The 20604-nt window shown below is 45.1% G+C and overlaps 1 protein-coding gene and 1 long non-coding RNA gene across 9 annotated transcripts in view; both read left to right on the top strand.

The window, feature by feature from the left end:
• Positions 1–20269, top strand: part of TNFRSF19 (TNF receptor superfamily member 19) — a 98084-nt gene extending 77815 nt beyond the window's left edge. For 4 of the 7 annotated variants that reach the window (XM_082435686.1, XM_082435688.1, XM_082435687.1 and 1 more), the window contains exons 6-10: positions 7457–7621; positions 8106–8231; positions 11482–11602; positions 12204–12609; positions 17121–20269. In XM_082435686.1, coding sequence (XP_082291812.1) covers positions 7457–7621; positions 8106–8231; positions 11482–11602; positions 12204–12609; positions 17121–17153 — 851 coding nt within the window. In that variant the 3' untranslated portion in view covers positions 17154–20269. The remainder of the gene's footprint in view (positions 1–7456; positions 7622–8105; positions 8232–11481; positions 11603–12203; positions 12610–17120) is intronic. The other 3 variants (XM_082435684.1, XM_082435683.1, XM_082435685.1) reach the window with 3 other exon arrangements.
• Positions 1641–4829, top strand: LOC309647917. Of its 2 annotated transcripts, none has more exons than XR_014256396.1 (2): positions 1641–2950; positions 2999–4829. It is a non-coding gene; the product is annotated as an uncharacterized lncRNA (long non-coding RNA). The 2 variants fall into 2 exon arrangements; XR_014256397.1 differs by having other exon boundaries at positions 1641–2958.
• Positions 20270–20604: the final 335 nt, after the last annotated feature.

Genomic DNA, 20604 nt, shown 5'->3' with positions numbered 1-20604 from the left:
AGAAATATAAAAGTCAAAGATAAAATGTATTACTGAAAATTATTAGCAAACATCTAAATCGTAAGTTTATCCTCCTGAACTAATTGTTAATTGAGTTGCATGTGCCAAAGCATGGTCATCCACAAGTGAAAAGGCTCACATTTCCAATTCTGTTGGCGTTTCCGAAGTGATCTGTCACATAGTGTGACACCTGCTGTATTATTTTCTTCCGTGAACTCTCTGATGAAAACACAAGGCATTAGTGAGGTCTTAAACATGGAAGCCCAGACAGAAAGCATAATTAGTTCATTTACAACTGGTTCTCCCCTACTCTATTTATCTGACACTCATCTAGTTCTACCATATAGACCTTAAAAAAGAACATTTAAAAAATAAATTTAAAGAGCCATATGTTCTTTTTCACTGCGATAATATGCAAGAGCCTCTTTAATCTTGGGGCAAGAGAGGTTGAATTTGTGAAGCTCTATTTGTGTTTTAAGTTAGGTCAAGTTATATTGTATATGTTAGCTAATTAAGTAGAATTTACTGGTCTGTACAAAACTTGAACTAGCAATCCTTCACACCATAGTATATTTTTTGCTCTAAGCAATATTGTTGGAATATTGGAAGGAGCATAGCTTAATTTTTTTAAAAAGAGCAGACAGACAAATCGGGCCTAAATCGAGATTGAACTAGATTCAGTTGTTTAAATGAAAAACTGTATAGATTTTTACAGATGTCTCCATTTTTCAAAAATAATTTATCTTTTATTCAAATTGTTGAATACTTTATATTACAGTAAATTTGATTGAAAAAAATGAGGAAAGAAATCAAGTTTTAAAAATATACTCATGTTGAAATCAAACAAGCCAGCCAAACCAAGTACAAACCAAGGAACACTGTAGTTTGGTTTGCTTTCCAGAATATGAATACACAATGGTGGTTTAAATGAAAAACTGTTTATAGATTTGAACAGACGTCGTCATCTGTAAAACCCTTGCTGTGAAGGATTATTATGACATTTCAGAAGTGGGTAATAAGAGGCCGGCCCTCTGTAGGTGTTTGGTGTGTGGTGTCTGTGATAATATTGATGATAATTTGGATCTGAGTGGTTTTAGGGGGAGGGGGTGGGTAAAAATGTAAGATAAAGATGCCTAATTTGGTAAAATGATAGGAATGCCATTTAATCATTCCCTGTATCCAATTTGCCTAACGGTCAGTTTCTGAAATTGACACCAAAGCAGCTTTTGTTGGAAGATGTGATTGACCTCCTGAAGGTCCTCTCCTTTTCTGGCTTCTTTGGTAATTCACTATAACTCTATTGTTGCTAAGTGTGGATTTTTAACTAAGATTACATTTGGCGGAGAATAACTAAAATAAGATCCCTTTCTGATGAGTCCATGGGGTGCTAATTCAGATTGAATAGAGAGAGCTAAATTTTTGTTTCATTCTCATTCTGAGGTTATAGCCAATAACCTTCAAGGTTTGTGTATTGATAAATCTGAGCAACCCTTGCTTTTTCTCCCAGAGTCAAATTAACATAACGTAAAGTAAGTGCCTGCAGATGAAACTGTTATTTTCCCCCAGCTGTTTGCACCTGTACTGTCACCAGCCAGAGGTGGAGGGATAAAGGACAAACGCATTGTGGGTATAATCTCATCTCGGTGATTGGACAATTTGCCATTTAACAAACTTTGGGGAATACTTAGGGTTTTCCAGTTTCTTTCACAGACATGCATTCGTTTCATCGTTTATATTTATTGGGCACCAGCTGTGTGCCCAGAACTCTTGTAAGTATCATCAATACAGTGGTGAACAGAACCGATGACATCTCTGCCCTTGTGGAGCCTGTATTTCAGGGAGGGATTTAATTGGTCGTGGTCAAGGCTAAGCAGCTGTAACAAGGAAGCCCCCCAACACTGCAGCCTCTATAAGACAGCAGGTCCTCTCTGTTCTGTAACCGTCCAGGTGGTTCAGCTGGTGGAACAGCTGTGCTGCAGGTGTCCTGCAGAGGCCCGGTGTCTGGCCCCTGCTGTTCTGCCAGCCTTGGGTAGCTTCCTCTTCTGTCCTCCTCACCCATAGGATCCAGACTGGGCTGCTGCTACATGCAGCTCCAGCCCCAGTGAAGGGGACTCCGGGGTCATTTGTCCCTAAAGTGGAGATGACACAGATGCCACACCATCCCTTCTGCTACATGCAGCTCCAGCCCCAGTGAAGGGGACTCCGGAGTCATTTGTCCCTAAAGTGGAGATGACACAGATGCCACACCATCCCTTCTGCTCCTCCTGCCGGGCCCCCTTGACTCTGGTTTGGACGTATCACACTTGGCTACAAAGGAGGCTGGGAAACGTAGCCTCTTGCTGGACCAGCTTAAACACAAGGCAGGGGGGTGGGTTTGCGGAAGCAGAGTGGGCTGTACTGCTCCCACCACAGGGGAGAAAGACAAGGAAGCACCCAAGTTAAATATATAAAATGTCAGGTGGTGGCAAGTGCTGGGGAGGAAAGGAAAGCGGGGGGCGTTGGAGAGAGGTGACAGCTTTAAGGAGTTGGGCAGGGGAGCCTCACTGAGTAGGTGACACTTGAGGAAAGAGCTACAGCAGTGAAGGGGTCATGCTCGCAGCCCGGGGAGGGCACTGCAGACCGAGGCCACGGCAGGGAGGAGAGATTCGCGGGACGCAGGGCGGGTGCTGGGAAGAGGGTGGGCCGGGGCGGTGGAGAGCTCGTTTTGGGATATGCTGGGCTTAAGGTGCTTCCCCATCCACGTGGCGACGTCCCGCTGGCCGTTGGGTTTGTGACTCTGGAGCTGGGAAAGCAGCTTGGACTGGGAATGTAAAGTTCAGAGAAACGAGATGCAGCGTCTGACTTAATCCTGTTCTTTACTGTAAGGACCACGCTCACCTCTGTGGGGAGAAGCCGGCCAGGCCACAGAGAGGTCACGGGCTCCTGACCGCAGACCTGTCCGGGTGTGCAGGTGTCCGGGTGTGCAGGTGTCCGGGTGTGCAGGTGTCCGGGTGTGCAGGTGTGCGTGGAAGCTCGTTCCGCCCTGAGGGAAATTCTCGTGGCCCCCCGCAGTGGATCTCGGTGCCACATCTGAGCCACTGTGTGATCGTCCCTGGGGAGGCTGAGGTTCAGGGAGGGGCCAGATGGCGCCAACCAGCTCCCTTCTCCCTGTTCAGCACCCTCTGTGGGAAGTGGGCTCTGGGAAGAGGGAGCTTTTGTTCAGCAGGTTTTTAAACACAGCCTACTCAGGCGTGAGAGAGGTTGAACAAGCAGGGGCTCGAGAGGAAGCAGAGCTGCAGTTACTAGTGGAGGGCGTCTGGGCGCTGCCCCTCCTGCCATCTCGCCCTCGAATCCTTTCCAGACTCAAGCCCCTCTGTAGAGTTTCCCCTCTGCCCAGCTCATCATGCGACACTGAGATCCACGCTGGACCAGAGGCCCGCAAGTGGAACGAGCTTCCGTGCACACCTGGACACCTGCACACCTGGACACGGGGCAGGTCTGTGGTCAGGAGGCCCGTGGTCTGGGGGGCCCGGCACCTGGACACCTGCACAGCTGGACACTGGGCAGGTCTGTGGTCAGGAGGCCCGTGGTCTCTGGGGCCCGGCACCTGGACACCTGCACACCTGGACACTGGGCAGGTCTGTGGTCAGGAGGCCCGTGGTCTCTGGGGCCCGGCACCTGGACACCTGCACACCTGGACACTGGTCAGGTCTGTGGTCAGGAGGCCCGTGGTCTCGGAGGCCCGGCCAGCTTCTCCCCACAGACATGAGCCACCTTCTCCTCGTCGCTACCTGACAGATGTTTACCTGCATCCCTGGGCAGGGTGGTCCACCAGAAAGGACCCGAAGGCCACGTTCCGGTTCTCAGGCTGCCTGCACGTCACTGTGTGACCTTGAGCAGGTCCCTCAAAGTCTGGGTTTTCTCCTCTATAAATGGAGGGTGGTCAACGGACCTCACCCCATCGTCAGGAGGGTGGGGTCACCGTAGGTGCGTGTCAGCGTCAGGTGGAGGAAAGCACACCAAGGTCCACCCCGGCCTGAGCTCCTCCTCGGACTTTCCCGAAAGCAGTCGGAGCCCGGCAACAAATCCCCCCAACACACACGTCTCCCCAGCCACGTTCCGAAGCTCTTTAGAGGCTGAGGTGCAAGGAGGGCGTCTCAGCTACTCGGATACGCTCACCTTGTCCCACTCCAAAGGGGGCAGCAGGCCTTATAGAAACACTTGCCAGGCCTTGCAGGTGACCCCCGTGTTCTCATCTGTTCAGATCCTCACTCAACGAACGTCGTGCCTTGTAGGACTGAGGCGTCTCAGTCACTACACTCGGTACATCACCGTCCAGTTGAGCTGAGCCCACTGAAACGTTCAGTGTGAAACTGAACCCATGTACAGTGTGTCTTGTAACGTAAAACTTAAGTGAAGAAACAGCTCTCACTGTGAAGTAACTTGCCAAAGGGTAGTGCTGAGATCAGGGAGGAATCTGATAACTTAATTGGTTAGGGTAAGACGTGCCTTTGTATTCCAGAAGAGTTAAAACTTTCCAGAGAACATGGATAGTCCTATTCCCGATGGCTTGGAAGTACCCTCAGGATCCGAGCAAGGTGAGGGTGAGATGCCTTGTAGGCATCGAGGTGCTTGGTCAGGGAATTGAGTTAAAGCCGTGGGTGGAAAGAATCTTGAATCTCAGTATCATGGCAGCAGCTACAGGCCAGAGAAGCAATCTTTTTTGGTTTGTAGTCGATAAATCCCTTTCTGAGCCAGAACTTAGTAGGGTAGAAGCCACTTCATACAGCTGGTACCGCTCCCTCCCCTCTGTTTTTACTGCTCAAGTCAAAAGAATGATAAGAAAATAAGCTTTGATCGGGAACTGATGTGAATGAGTTTCTGAGGGTGGTTCTAAAATCTAATGATATTCAGCCCAGTCTCTCATAGCTTCTGTAGTTATGTCTGCATTGCTGATGTGACAAAATTGAGAATGATGAACCCATTTCCCATTAAAAAAAAAAAAAAAGGTGGTGTTTGCTCTAAGGGTTGTCATAAACTTGTCCATATAGGGGGCTTCCCTGGTGGCGCAGTGGTTGAGAATCTGCCTGCCAATGCAGGGGACACGGGTTCGAGCCCTGGTCTGGGAAGATCCCACATGCCACGGAGAGACTAGGCCCGTGAGCCACAACTACTGAGCCTGCGCGTCTGGAGTCTGTGCTCCGCAACAAGAGAGGCCGCGGTAGTGAGAGGCCCGTGCACCGCAATGAAGAGCGGCCCCCACTTGCCGCAACTAGAGAAAGCCCTCGCACAGAAAAGAAGACCCAACACAGCCATAAAAGCCCTCGCACAGAAACGAAGACCCAACACAGCCATAAATAAATAAATAAATAATAAAAATAAATAAATAAATAAACTTGTCCATATAAACAAGAATAAAGAATGTGGCTTTCGGAGCGTGCTTCCCATGGGGACTCTTGGGAGGGGTGTTTGCGTTAAACAAGATGCCTTTTCGTATATAGGTGTCAAAAACTGAGAGGTGAAACGTCCGTCTTTTTCTTGTTCATCTTCAAATGCTCCTGCCTGGGAAACGCATAGAGAAATAGCTTATTTGGTGTAATTACGTTTAAAATGGTCGTTATTATGACAACTCAGTAGCATTGAAATCACAGTATTAGTGCCCTTCCTTGGAAAGATACGTGTTACCAAGACTTTTCTGATTGGCTTGGGGAAAATAAACCCTGAGTCACAAACCACCAAATTAAAAATATAATACCCATTTGAGGGCATTTCAGCTTATTTATAAGTTAGAAACAGTTCCTTTTCTATGAAGGCAAGGAAGTTGACTAATCCATTTTAGAAAGGTTTTAAACAATAAGAACCCAGAAGACTCTAATCTTGATCTACTTTAACCTGAATTCCTGGTTCTTCGTAGGGTTTTTCTGAATATCTGATACTCCATTGATCAATGAGTTTAACTTAATCCTTACATCTAGTTAGGAACTTTATCTTCGACTCAAATAATGTATTCAGTCTCATTTTGATAACAGTTCTGCTAAGGCCTGGTATTGACTAGAGCTTGGTTATTTGGTGGGAAGTTTCAGCTAAGGGGCCTGATCTCACTCTGAACTAAACCACTTTCTCACAAACATAAATCAGCTTCACCATTTGGTCGCAATAGGTAATACTTAATGTTCCCCAAGCGTAGCCCACGATTTTACTTGCATTCGATATAAATTCCTATTCGTGTATTTACCTATCAGTGTTTGCACAGCTGTGCTTGTGTTCATACGTCCTCTTGTGAATTTGTCCACTGACAGAGGCTGTTTCAGGTTTAGATTTCATCTCTATCAGGTCAGAGGTGTAATCTGTTTAACTTGCTGTATGATGAACATCTAATGTGTGCGATTTGATTATGACAGTATGTCTACCTAGCTAGAAGCGCTATTTTTTTATGAATATTAGAACATGTTTACAAACAGATATCCTTCAAAATGTATGATTGGATCAAGATTCTTATTCATCCAGGTCCAAGGCATATGGTTTCTGTGCCTTTCCCAGTGGCAATAAGAAACGTGTATGAGGGTAGCCCAGAATCACTGAGTGTAGATACACCAAGATTCAACATTCCAGAACGATCGCTCCTGCTGTCGTATTTTCATGATTCAATAATATCAACCCTGAAGTTTCTCTCTGGCTCTAGCCTCAGGGGTCGTACAGTGGAAACCAGGCTTCAGGGGTTGGGATGGGGGTGGGGCCTATGCAGCCAGGGGTGGGGAGAAAGTACCAGGTGGCCTTTTGTGCCGTGTGCAGCACCAATGCAGACACCAGCCTGTCATCTCTAGGGCTGCCAAGTCCATTACCATCACCGTGAGCCACAGGGGCAAACGGCCCTCAAGATGTGCTTCGTCCAAGTTGAGATGTGCTGTCAATCTGAGGTCACAACAGTGTTCGGTTTTTTCTCTAAAACGTAGGTGTTGTTCAGTAATTTAACAGCTAAGGTGTTAAAAAATGTTCACTGTCTCAGAAAGTGGGGGCCTACTGTGAGGTTATGAATGATCCAAGTCTTCGTTTTCCCCTAAAGTTGACCCCCAAAGCATACTTTAGTTCAGCCTGCTTAAAACTGTAGAAGGTCTAATGCCAATTACAGAACGCATATCGAGTGCTTGCTCTGTGGCCCACACTGCCAAGTGCTGGGGAGGAAGAACAAGATGACAGATTCCCAACTCGCGGACGGTTCTGGCCCAACGGGCCCGACAGCACACGTGTCAGGGCTGCGCGTGCTTGGTGTCATGGGAACAGAGGAGAGTCGCAGGTAGAGGTGCGGTATTCCAGCGATCTCCCGGGCGGAGGGAGTGTCTGAGCCCTCTAGAACACCTCCCCCTGGTCTCACTGATGTTGCCTGAAGGCCACTGCTGCAGGGGACCCCGAGTTCAGTGTGAGCACCTGAGTCCCTTGGGTGGTCGAGATGTGCTGATTCCATCCCCGTGGTTTTCAGGTACCAGCAAGGTCAACCTGGTGAGGATCCCGTCCACGGCCTCCAGCCCGCGGGACACGGCCCTGGCTGCCGTGATCTGCAGCGCCCTGGCCACCGTCCTGCTGGCCCTGCTCATCCTCTGCGTCATATATTGTAAGCGGCAGTTTATGGAGAAGAAACCCAGCTGTGAGTTCTGAGCTCTTTCTGTGTCTTAGCGTCTTGGTGAAGGGTGTTTGTCCGTCATCACTGCCATCCGGGTGTCCGACGAGAACCTAAGAGGAGAGTCAGGTTGCAGCCAAAGGGACAGAACATGTGGAAACAGGCGTCCCAGGGGCCTGCTCCCCAAGCAGCCTCCTGCCAAAAGGCGCAGAGGGCGCGGCCAGCGGGCAACATCACTTCCCGGGGACCTGAGGAGGCAGGGATACCCCCGCCCATCGGCAGAAGCACAGCTCGTCTGAGTTCTGGCAACACAAGTACCTTACATCTCGAGCTGCCTTGACCGATTGTTTCATATCTTTGCTTCCGTGTAAGAAGGAGTAATTTTAGCTGTGAACAGCAGCTCTCCTTTCCTTTATAACTGCAAAAGCTGGGGTGGTTCTGGCTGCGCTGTGATGTCCGTGGGCCCCTCCTGGGGAAGCTGTCTCGCTGACCGAGTTCTCGGCCTCCGCAGGGTCCCTGAGGGCACAGGACCTGCAGTACAACGGTTCTGAACTGTCCTGTTTCGACAGACCTCGGCTCAGCACCCCTGCGCCCCACGCCTGTTGTCAGTGCCACCGGGACTCGGCCCAGACCTGCGGTAAGTTCAGCGCTTGGGGGCCACTAGGAATGCGGGCCCTGAAGCCGCAAAGAACTGCTCCCACTCAGGTTTCCAGTTAAAGCTAATCTAGTTCAGTCATTCTCCCCCGTCCCCTGATGTTTTGGGTGTTTTGTGTCTCTTAAGTATTGAACAGAAAAGAAGCATGTCATTAAAATTCTAGAATTTCTCAGTAACTTCTTAAGCAAGTTTGCCTTTATTTTGGGGTGAATTGATTTAGAATAATATGAGCCTTTTGTAGAGCAGGGGATCCATCTCCTTTCTTGTCTGGTGGATTCCAACTGAACCTGCACGTAAGTGTCTTAGTGTCTTTTGGGATATCTTAAAGAAGAGGGAGGAGGGAGACCTATTGCAGGGTTTTCCACAAACCATAATTGCCTCTGGGGTTATTGACAGAAGTGAACGTTTAGGGAAGTCCAGGCAGACCCCGGAGGTACTGTAGGTTCGGTTCCAGACCACTGCAATAAAGTGAATATTGCAATAAAGCGAGTCACGTGATATTTTGGGGTTTCCCAGTGCATATAACAGTTACGTTTGCACTGTACTGTAGTCTATTAAGTGTGCAACAGCATTATGTCTAAAAAAATTAGGTATACACCTTAATTTAAAAATACTTTATTGCTGAAAAATGCTAACCGTCATCTGAGCCTTCAACGAGTATATTAGTAACATTGAGATCCCTGATCACAGATCAGCATGACAAATATCCCAATAATGAAAAAATAATGAAAAATTTGAAATATTGTGAGAATTACCAAAGTGGGACACAGACACAAAGTGAGGAGATGCTGTAGGAAAAATGCTGTCGATAGACCTGCTCAACGCAAGGTGGCCACAGACCTTCACTTTGGGAAAAAGCAGTAACTGTGAGGCACGACACAGCCAGGTCTGCCTGTGATTCAGATGGACTTGGTTTCTAACGTGGGCAAAAACGGGCAAAGGTGACACCAGCTGGCACACTTCCTGCCGCTGTCCCCACCAACTCACCTCCCCTGCAAAGTAAAAATCGACGCGGCCTCAGCCCTTCCGGAAGCCTGCCCTCCGCCTGCTCCGGCACCTGTGGTTGCAATAGCGCAGCAGCATTTTGTCTCCTTAATACCTTCCTTGAAGTTAAACATTTCCCATTTCAATTGCTTATTGTCTCAGAACTGTCCGATCTTTCTTTTCAAGAAATTGAAGGGTTCAGTTTTTCAGTCTAATATTTAATATGTGGGATAAGGCATCTTCAACGTCATTATTTCTCTACTGGCCACTACTGTCTTCTGCTTTAGGGTTGAGAATAAAACATGGGATTTCCGTAGCGTGCGTGGATCTGGTTTTGCCTTTGCCTGCAGAGATTGTAGACTCAGCTCCTGGCAGTAGCGATGCCTTGGTGATTCTCAAGGCGGCCCAAGCACTGCATTTTCTAGATGCTGTGCCAGGCACTGCCCCTAGATCAGAGTTAGCAAAGAGGATCGCTTGAGAGAGAAACTTGGGTTTGAAATGTGATCAAGTACAGCTTTGTGCAAACTCTGCCTCATCGTCACTTCTATCTGAAAAGAAAGATTAAATACGTGGATGGCTTTGTTGCACGTTTTTGTAATAGAACGCAGAGACTGGACAGAATCCGCCCCCGCTGTCACCCGCCCAGGTTCAGTGTCGCTCATCATATAAATTGCTTCTTCCTTAGTGGCAGTGCCTATTTTCTTTTCACTTTTATTTTGACGTAATTTCAGACTTTCAAAAATGTTGAAAGAATAGGACAAAGAATTCCCACATACCCTGTACCTCGATTCCCCCAGTATTAACATTGTATCTCATTTCCACATTTGCTTTATCGTTTTTATCTCTTTCTAAGCATGGTGGGTGTACACAGTCGACCCTTGAACAGCTTGGGGGTTAGGGGCACCCACTCTCCGCCCAGTCAAAAATCAACGTGTAACTTATAGTTGGCCCTCTGTATCTGCGGCTTCTCTGTGTTCACGGTTTCTCCGTATCCGTGGTCCTGCATCCTCGGAGCCAAATACCCGCTGATCATGTGGCACCGTAGTATTTACTGTTGAGTATTTACTCCAAGACGTGCACCCACACGCTGCAAATCCACGTTGTTCAAGGGCCGACTGTGTGCTTTACACAGATGTGTACACAGTTTTTAAATTTCCATTTAAAAATCAGTTGCAGGGAGTTCACTGGTGGCCTAGGGTTAGGATTCTGGGCTTTCACTGCCGTGGCCTGGGTTCAGTCCCTGGTTGGCGAACAGAGATCCCACAAGCTGTGCGGTGCAGCCAAAAAAAGAGAAAAATCTGTTGCAGATGAGGTGTCCCTTTACTTCAGTGCTTGTTTCCTAAGAACAAGAATGTTCTCTTACACGCAGCATGATTAGTGCTAATTTCCTAATTTTGTCTGTATGCTTTACTATATTTATAGTTTTATAAAATCAGAATTACATATGTCTGTATATGTAGAGAGAGAAGTCTAGAAGGCTGTTCAGAAATGTGGACAGTGTTTTGCAGCTTACGGAATTAAGGAAGATTTATTTTTTAATTTCTGATCTAATCTCTCTATTTTTAAAGTTTTTTTCTTCAGTGAATGTGTATTATCTTTGTAACCAAAAATACATAGCGCTTCAGTGAACATAATAGTTTGCAAAGCTGTGTGCACATAGATAGCTATTCTTTAAGATACATTCCTAGCAGTAAAAAGACAAAAAGGTGTGTGTGTACTGAGTTAAAGGGTTTAGACGTTTATTTTCTGCGCTGCATGGCTAGGCCACTCTGCAGAAACTCTGTGCTCTTTCCACCCTCGTCAGCCATACGTCATTTCACGTACCCTCTCATCATTCCTCTTCATCCTTATTTTCATTGCAGTAAAATAGACATCACCTTAAATTTACCGTTTTAGCCGTTTCTCAGTGCACAGTTGGGTGGCATTAAGCACGTTCACATTGTTGTGCAACCGTCACCACCATCCCCAGAACTTCTCCACGACCCCAAACTGAAACCCTGTCCCTTTTAAACACTAACCCCCTATTCTTCCTGCCCTCCAGCCCCTGGGACCCACCATCCTACTTTCTGTCTCCAGGAATTTGACTCTTCCTGGTCGTTCATGGAAGTGGTCCATCATTTTTAAGATAAGAAAAAAGAGAAAAAATTAAACCTCATAACCCCTTTCCCCCCAAAAGTCACCCAAAGGGGAATAGCTAAATTTTCAAGAGCAGTGTTGAAGTGGTAGAAACAAGCGCTGCACCTCACAGCCCTGCCGGCTTTCCTAGGGCCCGTGCATCTCATCCCATCCGCATGCTGTGACGGGGCCTGCAGCGTTGGCCGGGAGACTCCTGCTTGCACGGTGCACTCCAAGGGCATTCTTCAGGACAGGTAAATGGGTGTTTTTAATCTATAATTTCGTGTTCGCATGTGCAAATATACAGGCTATACTCATTCACCAATTTTTATGTGAAACTATGGGACATCACTTTTTTAGTATTATTAATAACATTCTAGACATTGTATGGGGGTGGGAACTTTGGCAAGAATTAGGTAAGTGTCTCAGGGTTACTGATAGCCAATGTAACATTCTTTATTCTTTATATTCCACTAATTTTGTTTTTGTCTTATATTCATGATTTGTGACACTTCCATCATCTGTAAGTAATTTTTAGCATGTCACATACTCAGAGAATTTTAGAACAGCAATCAAAGGAACTCAGTTAAGACCCAGGAAACTGCCTATTTTAGACATCGGATTAAGTTTAACTATATTGGCTAGAAGTAGGTATAAAAATTCGATTTTAAAGTAAATGTAGTAATTTAACTTACTGTATTGAAGCAAGTTTATAACAAAGGAAACACGAGAATTCTGACTTAATAACTTGTTGTTTATTTCATCTAGAAAACTGAAAAGCATAGCTGGAATGTTGCTTTGTAGTAGGTTTTTCTCCCAGTAGAGTACTTACAGCTCCTTCGAACATGTGTCCAGAAACACAGGTCCAGTGGGGGAAGCAATGCCGACTTTCTTTGGGTCCCTTTCGAGGTCCATCTGTGGCGAGTTTTCGGACGCCTGGCCTCTGATGCAAAATCCCAGCTGTGGTGACGACATCTCTTCCTGCGATTCTTATCCTGAGCTCCCTGGAGAAGATGTTCGCTCTCTCAATCCAGAGAGTGCAAGCTCGGCATCCTTGGACTCAAACAGTAGTCGGGGTGTGGTTGGTGGAGCGGTTCCAATTCAAGCTCATCCTGAAAACTTTACAGAAACTACTGATTTATCGAAACTCAACAACTCAGTGCCAGAACTAGCGCTAACTCAGGACGCGCTCACTGCTAGAAATCAGCTGGATCAGGAGAGAGGAGATGTCCATCACCTGACCACTCAGCCGCCACCCCAGGTAAGGCAGCGATGGATTTGCTGTGGGCGCAGCAGTGACTTAAGGAAGCCCAGAGGGAACAGGACTCTGTCCCCCATTAAATGTGGGGGAACCTGGGGAGAAGGTCTTTCCGTCCTTCGTAACTTCTTGTACGTTATAGGAGAATATATTTAAATTAAATTTCAGGAGTCTTTTTTTTTTAACTAATAGCTCATCTCTAAGGCCATCCAGGGCAGCCGCATTCTTTTCTCCTCTTGTCACTCCAGCTACCCAGCACCGCACCCCAGCACCATCCTGATTGAGAGATGAGTTAGTTATGGGAGCATCTTGGAAGCAGTTGCTCACCTTTGTCTTCCCCCGTGATGTTCTTATGCCCAATACTTACATGCTGTCCATTCACGGTCAAGTTAATGAGAATTTAGGTCCCCTCCGGCTACCCTTTTCCCTCCTCTCTCTTTCACTGTGGTTTTTCTAGATTGCTTTGCTTTGACTGATTGATCAGTTTGGTTGGAAATTGATTGTTGGTTGTGATCTGGCACCAAAGACAGTAGAAGAACCTTCCAGATGGAAGGGTCTGAAATCAGGTTTTGGGGTGGGGCGGGTGGTGACTGCAGGGAGATGGGGCTCTGGCACTGGGGGTACCTGGGCACTGTCCCTGCTTTCTCCTCCAGGTGTGGAGGTGGCCTTTGCTGAATTTGACTTAACGTGTATAAGCGTTTCCTGAATGTGAGCACATACATTGTTGGTGTATGTTCTTCTGGAAGAATGATGCCGGCCTTGAGTATGAAAGGGCAGAATCACAGTAACAGGGGCTCCCAGGCCCCGCAAGCCCTGTTCTGCCCAGACAGGGCTGCTGTCATCCTTGGACCTTCCTGCCCCGGATCAGGGACGCGGCCGATGAGGCACAGGCACGCTGCGTGGGCTCCTGGATAGCACCTCTGTTTCCTTGAGACGTCCTGTCTTTGTCTCATAAAATCAGAAAGAGTCTAAAGTCAGTGTGGATGGAGATAGTTCCTTCTAAGAACAAATATATGGGTTTATATGCATCTAAATCTGCAGTACTTTTTTTTTTTTAACTATGAAGAAAATCTATAAAGCATGTACAGGGAATTCTGTACTGAAAACATGTGTTGGCTTTGGAGAAAAAACGATGTTGGTTTTCTCATAATAACGGAAATGAAGAAGAGATCAATGAAAGGAGGAAAATCAAATAAATTAGGCATTTTAAAAGCACAGACTATGTACCTCTATAGCTGGGAAAGGTCACTTACTGACCTTGTTCTTCGGAGCCGGCCTCTAATTTTCACACTGTTCATGAGGATAGTAAGAAAAGACTTAAGAGTTGGCCTAGGTGCATATAGGTCTCAGAATGGACGTGGCCCACAGACCTTTGGACAGAGAACCCCCAGCAGCCCAGAGCAGCTAACAAGCCCCGAGAACGGGTGAGAGCAGGACGCAGAAGACAGGATACGGGGCCCTTTGGTAGCTAATCCCAACATCCCAATCGGATGCCTTGCCACGTACTCTAAAATGAACGTCTTAGGACACTTAATATTTAATCTAAGTCACATTTTCATTACAAAATGCTGAAGTTTCTTTTCCATCAAGTCACTTGGTTCTGATGATAAACTTGCTTGTGTTGCCTTCACGAATTATGTGTTTCACCTTCTCGTGTATCTACTGTCAGAAGAAAGTCTGAGTGGCTGCAGTGACGGTGCTACCATCGGACTAGCTACAGTTCTTCCGAGTGTTGTCAGTAAATAGAATTACTGCTCGTCTTAATTTTGTAGCTTGTCCCCAATTTTGTGGTGTAAATTCTAAAACTAAGGAATAAAGCATCTCGAAGTCAAGTCGTGTCCGAAGCAACTCAGCCTGCCCTTTTTCCTGTCTATGTTATTGAGGAGGTGGGGGTTAGGGTGGATAAGCCCTTTTGTCACAGCTACATGGATGCAAAATTGTAGAAACATAGTTTAGTATGTAAGATTGGTGCATCATGACATGCATTCTTTTCAAAGAGAGTTGTCAAGGTAATTATGATTACATAAAGATACCTTCAACTCAAAGTCTGATGGAAAGTTATAATTACGTATAAGATGAATGAGAAAATGTTACATTCAGGTTGCTCCATGTAATTTATTTATTTATTTTTGAGGTAGTTCTCGGTGGCTAAGGACATCACCAAATATTTTTTTTATAAATTTATTTATTTTATTTATTTATTTTTGGCTCCGTTGGGTCTTCGTTGTTGCACGCGGGCTTTCTCTAGTTGCGGCAAGCGGGGGCTACTCTTCCTTGCAGTGCACGGGCTTCTCATTGCGGTGGCTTCTCTTGTTGTGGAGCACGGGCTCTAGGCACGCGGGCTTCAGTAGTTGTGGCACACAGGCTCAGTAGTTGTGGCTCATGGGCTCTAGAGCGCAGGCTCAGGAGTTGTGGCGCACGGGCTTAGTTGCTCCACGACATGTGGGATCTTCCCGGACCAGGGCTCGAACCCATGTCTCCTGCATTGGCAGGCGGATTCTTAACCACTGCACCACCAGGGAAGCCCCACTCCATGTAATTTATTAATGAAGGGTTTTTATAGGCTTTCCAAGCTGTGTTGTCTTATAACTATTAGATAATTTTGGCAAATCTAAATAAGACATCCTAAATTCAGGAAAGGGATTGTTAAAGTGTAAATCATTTCCATTTTCTCCATATAATTGAAAATAGCAAATAATATTTTGAGCCCATTTTAAGCGAGAATCTTTTCTAAACTCTGAAAAACACTTCTCTTAGTTGTAGTTACTGAACTTACCTCTTGCAAAGAATTTGATTTCGGAAGCTTTCTATTAATGGACCAGAGGGCAGGACTCCTGGCTCTTCAAGTTCAAGTGCAGTGAGCTTGGCCCCTGATGTGGGCTCACTCCTAACTCAGGAGGGCACTGTTTCCTGTTTGGGGGGTGGATGAGGGCAGCTGTTGCCAAAACAGCCCCACCTCTTTTAAAACAATTTATTTCTATTTTATTTTCAATGAAACTTTAAATTCCTACCCAGGCACTCACTTGTATTTTAACCTCTATTTCACTTGAATACAAGTTTCATTCACTTGTATTTTAACCTCTATTCACTCTTTATTCCCCAGCTTTATGGAGGTGTAATTGACATATAACATAGCATAAGTTAAAGGTGTACAGTGTGATGATTCGATTTATTGCCACGTGCACCAAGGGACTTTTGTCTGTATTTGGTGTGAGCCTCAGATTTCTAACATGTGATGCATTTGTTTCCGAAAATTTATTTTTACACGGTAGTCTTCCTCTGGATAGTTTAATGCCACCCAGAGTCTGATATGATAGTTATGGTTCAGGATAAAGCAAATAGGAGTGAGAGCTGTCTTTAGTCTAGTCTGTATGATTCCATTTTAATCAAATGTTCCCTAAACACACCTCCCCAGAAGGGAACCAGGACTAACATATTGAGACATCACTTGCTAAGATATTTGGGAGAATGAAGCCAGCCTGTTTAATAACAGGAAAAGCTTTCTTTGGTGGTGTTTCTTAACCAACGTTTTAAATGTCAACATGAAATAATGGAAGGAATGGTAGAAAAGATATGAGGTGACCTGGGTTCTAGTTTCTCAATCTATCAAAATCTCTATTTTTTCCTTATTGGCCAATTAAGTATAATTTTCCTCCCTGGTAGCATTAATATGGTTGTTATTATCATATCAGTTGATCAACATATTTGATAAAACTATCTTATTATTGAGAGAACCTCAGAAGTTTCTATTTCTAGATAATCTCCTTAGACCTTTGAAAAAAATTTTTTCTGTAAATGTGTCTGATATGTCACTAATGCCAAATTAGTGGTAAGTTAATGAAGGTTACTGCGTGAATGAAGGTTTCACTCACGTACAATAACATGCAGGTGACCCAAGCCTCAGCCCCTCCCAAAGTGAGGTCACTGTGCTTTTGTGATAAGGGACAGATCTAAAGGCTGCTCTCTCCCGAGGACGTTTGCCCTGTGACGTATGTGTGAGTATTCCAGGGAGGTCATTATAAGAGAAGTCTCATTCCCAGACTCTTTCTAAACTTTCTCCAATGGCTTCGCAGAAGTTTTAAATTCAAAGACTAAGAATAGCATTAATTATTAACCATCTTTGTTCTTTTAAAGAATAGACTAAAGAATCCTAAAATCTTTACCTACAATTGCTTTAAAAGAGTGCAACACAGAAACAAGCTTTAAATGTTTGACTGAGGTTGAAAATCAGCAAAAGAATTGTTCATTGATATAGTTTGTTTGGGGCACATTTTCATCTTTTAAGGACTGTTTGCACATATGGAGTGACTGTGGGTTGTGAGGAAATCTTTCTTTATTTTTATTCTCAGAGTACCTGATATTGGGACACCCTTACAGGAGTTTCTTGTCCATATATTATAAAATTCACGTGCACAATTAGTAAAAGCTAAGCACCATAAATTTTTACAGTCACAGTTTAGGGCTTTAATTTGTAAGGTGCTGTGTTCAAAGCTGTCCTTCTGTCACCGTTTCAGGAGGCCGAAAGGACTTGCTTCTTTCTGCAGTGAAGTGTCGTACGGAGGCCAAAGGGCGGCCACTCCTCTGCTTATGGACACAGCACCATCTGGACCTCGCGTGGCATCTGGGGGAAGAAAGTAAATCTGAACCACACTGACGGCATTTTAAGCCTTTCAACCAGTTGCTTCTGAGCCAGACCAGCTGTAAGCTGAGACCTCAAGGAATACACTCCAAGCACTTCTGGGACTTTGCATCTTTCCTGCACAAGAAGCTTCTACGCTACAGGCTGACTTCAGAGACTGACGGGCCAAGTTTGCAGCCACCGAGCTTAGGGGTGTAACGAGAAACAGAAATGCATTCATGCTTCTTTTCATGGCGGAGGTGGTTTGCCAAGACTGAAGACCCAGAGTATAAATTTTCATTTACGTTTTCTTTCCAGAAATAATTTCATGTATCCTACTAAAAGTCAACGTCAGATTAGTTACTTTAGTTTTTAGGTAGGATGGATGGGTTCAAAAGGGAGTGTTTTTATTTCCTGAAGGTCACTTTTTCATCCTCTACATAATTAGCATAGGAGGTTAGAATTGACTTCACGTGGCCTGCCTGAGTCTTGGGTTTATTAGATGATGTTAACGGTCCTCACTGGGAATCAGAAGAGACCAAATCCTGCAGAATTGACGCTTCTCGCCTCAGCCACTGTCTTGTGAACAGCGGCTGAGTTAGTTAACAAGAGGGGCCTGAGTTAGGACATGTGTTTGGGAAAGAACTGCCCATCCCTCCAAGTTAAAAACCCCTTAGCGTGCGCATCCTAGATTAGCAGATTTATGTGAAAATCCATGGATATGGAAGCATTTGTTACTTCTGTCCCTGGGACTGAGCTTAAAAGATCCAGAATTTCTCTTTTATAGAGAATCGGTATTTATAATGATCTTTTATTTGCATCATATTTTATACTAAAGGCTTTAGAAATGACAACATATCAGGTTTCCCTACTACTGAAACGTGACACCAGGTGAGTAGTCTTAGGAGACTCTGCGTATTAGGATGAGAAGAAATAGCACAACTTGCAGGCAGCGTTTAGGTGAATGGATTACGACTGCCGTCGTGTAGCTTGACCAGGACATCACAGGGCTCCCACCGATCTCCTAAGCTTCGTCAGCACGGTGATTCCCACCATAGCCCAACGGCGCTGGACTTGAGAGTCTGGTGCTTCTGTGGAGGCGATCCGTCCCCTATCACCTTGGTATTTACCTACTAGAACTAGCTCTAGAGCTGAGACAGAAATAACCCAGCTCAGGCATGAACCAGGGGCTGGCTCGTTTGCTCATCTCTGCGCCCTGGAGAGGAATTATTTGAGCAGGGTTTATTTTTTTCCTGCTTGAACGTACGTGATCAGCTCTGGCTGTTGTCTTTTAAGTGATTACTATTAGCTCTGTCCCAGTTGCACTTAAAAAAGAAATAGACCTTTGAACATCCCTGTGTTAGAGAATGCTGAGATATTTTGTTTCCAAATCAGTGTCTTCTACTTGACATTTAAAGTGAGCATTAGAGGGTATTCCTGGGCAGTCCAGTGGTTAGGATTCAGCACTTTCACTGTGGAGGGCCTGGGTTCAATCCCTGGTCGGGGAATTAAGATCCCGCAAGCTGCACGATGCAGCAAAAAAAAAAAAAAAGAGTTTAAAGTGAGCATTAGAGATCTGCCTTTCCCAAGGACATTTTTATCTTCCCTCTTATTGCCCCGTGCTTTGCTCTCTTGCAGTAGCGAGCTCTCACGAGGCCTCTTCCTCGTGCTGGGACTGTGCCTCTATCCGCAGTTCAGGATCCCTGTGCGGACATGAGCTCAGGGTATGTCGTGCACGTGACCTCCGTTCCTTTGACTGAAGTGGGAAATTAGAGGGTCTCGTGGTAATGCACAGCCTTTCCTGTCTACCTGGTGTCCCGTCATAGTTGATTGACTTTCTTTTTTCTCTTCCTTTTTTAGCCCAAACCAGTGGTTCCTAAGCTCTGGTACTCACCAACTCTTCTGAGACTTGCCCTTAGGAAATGTGTATAAAGTATTTAGGACCTGATCACAAGAGGTCCACGAAAATGCAAGTTTCACTGTAAGTCACATGTGTGCCGTAGTTTGTAATCTGATCACTTTTGTGATGACAGAGGGGTGATCAAAGTAGGCCAGGGTTTTGCTCCTTTTTGTAACCTGAGTATATTTTCCACATGTAGAGCCCTCTTTAACTTCAAAGGCAAAAACACTTGCAGGAGAAAGCTAAGATTGATGGCAATGAGACTTTGGCCGCAAATCCTGAAACATCACTTTTGATCAATAGAGAAATACTGAGGGTTAAAAACTTGATTTCATTTGATACTGCATTTGAAAAATCCTGGGTTATTTTGTTGTGGACCATTTTTAAAGTCTTTATTGAATTTGTTACAATATTGCTTCTGTTTTATGTTTTGGGTTTTTTTTGACCCCAAGACATCTGGGATCTTAGCTCCCTGACCAGGGATCAAACCCGCAGCTCCTGAATTGTAAGGTGAAGTCGTAACCACTGGACCGCCAGGGAAGTCCTGATCCTGGGTTATTTTTATCCAGAGGAAGACAGTTTACTACCATGTGCTGTGGAAACATACAATGATGTTATAGTCTACACTCTTTGTAAATGCTGTAGAGGACAGTCCAGTTGGCATTTCATATCAATATCCTGCAGAACTCAGATAAACTCAGCTGCTAGGGTGCTGATGCCAGGATCGCCATCAGCTAATAACAGGGCTGGGAGTGCGGGTGCTTGTGACTTCCGGCACTGCAGAAGCTCCCTGACAAGGATGAGATCAGGATTGGGGAACAACCACATAAAGGCATGGGGTTTTCTAATCTTGTGTATATGGAATGTATTTTTCAAATGTAGATTTTTCTACTTTAGATAAAGTGTTAATGTTGCTGTTACCTAGGTTAAGCACTATTGTCTGTGCTAGTAAAAAAAAAAAATAGAAAAGGAAAAAATATCCATCATTGCTTTAAGGCAGTCAGCTTGCATCAATTTAGACCTCATCCTGACTATTTTGCATACTGGAATTGATAAATTTGTAAATGTTGGTTTCCTTACATAACTAGTTTTGTAAGACCTTTTTTTAATTTGTGAATAAAATTGTTACCTGGTATTCTTATCGACACATCTGGTGAGAAAATGGTTGATGGTGTGAATGCAGATATTTGTTCCCCTCCTGCTCTCCACGGAGGGTCTCATTAAGATCTCCTCTTTCCCCATGTATCCCTCTCTGGATTTCAGACTCTAGGAGAGAGATTTGGAATCCTCTGGTTACATCTCTCGGGCTGGTCAAGCTACTGAAAAATGTACTGAGTTATCTGAGAAGCTTTAGTATCAAGGTTTTCTCATGACCTCTTTTTTTTTTTTTTTCCTTCATTTTGTGACACCGAGAGGGAAGGTCTGAAGAAGGAGAAGTTTTCCGTTCATTCTCTTTGGAGGTCAGTGGGGCGTTCTCCTG

The sequence above is a fragment of the Balaenoptera physalus genome, assembly GCF_965194825.1.
Source record: "Balaenoptera physalus genome assembly, chromosome: 18".
Taxonomy (NCBI): domain Eukaryota; kingdom Metazoa; phylum Chordata; class Mammalia; order Artiodactyla; family Balaenopteridae; genus Balaenoptera; species Balaenoptera physalus.
This window is presented reverse-complemented; position numbering and strand designations above follow the sequence as displayed.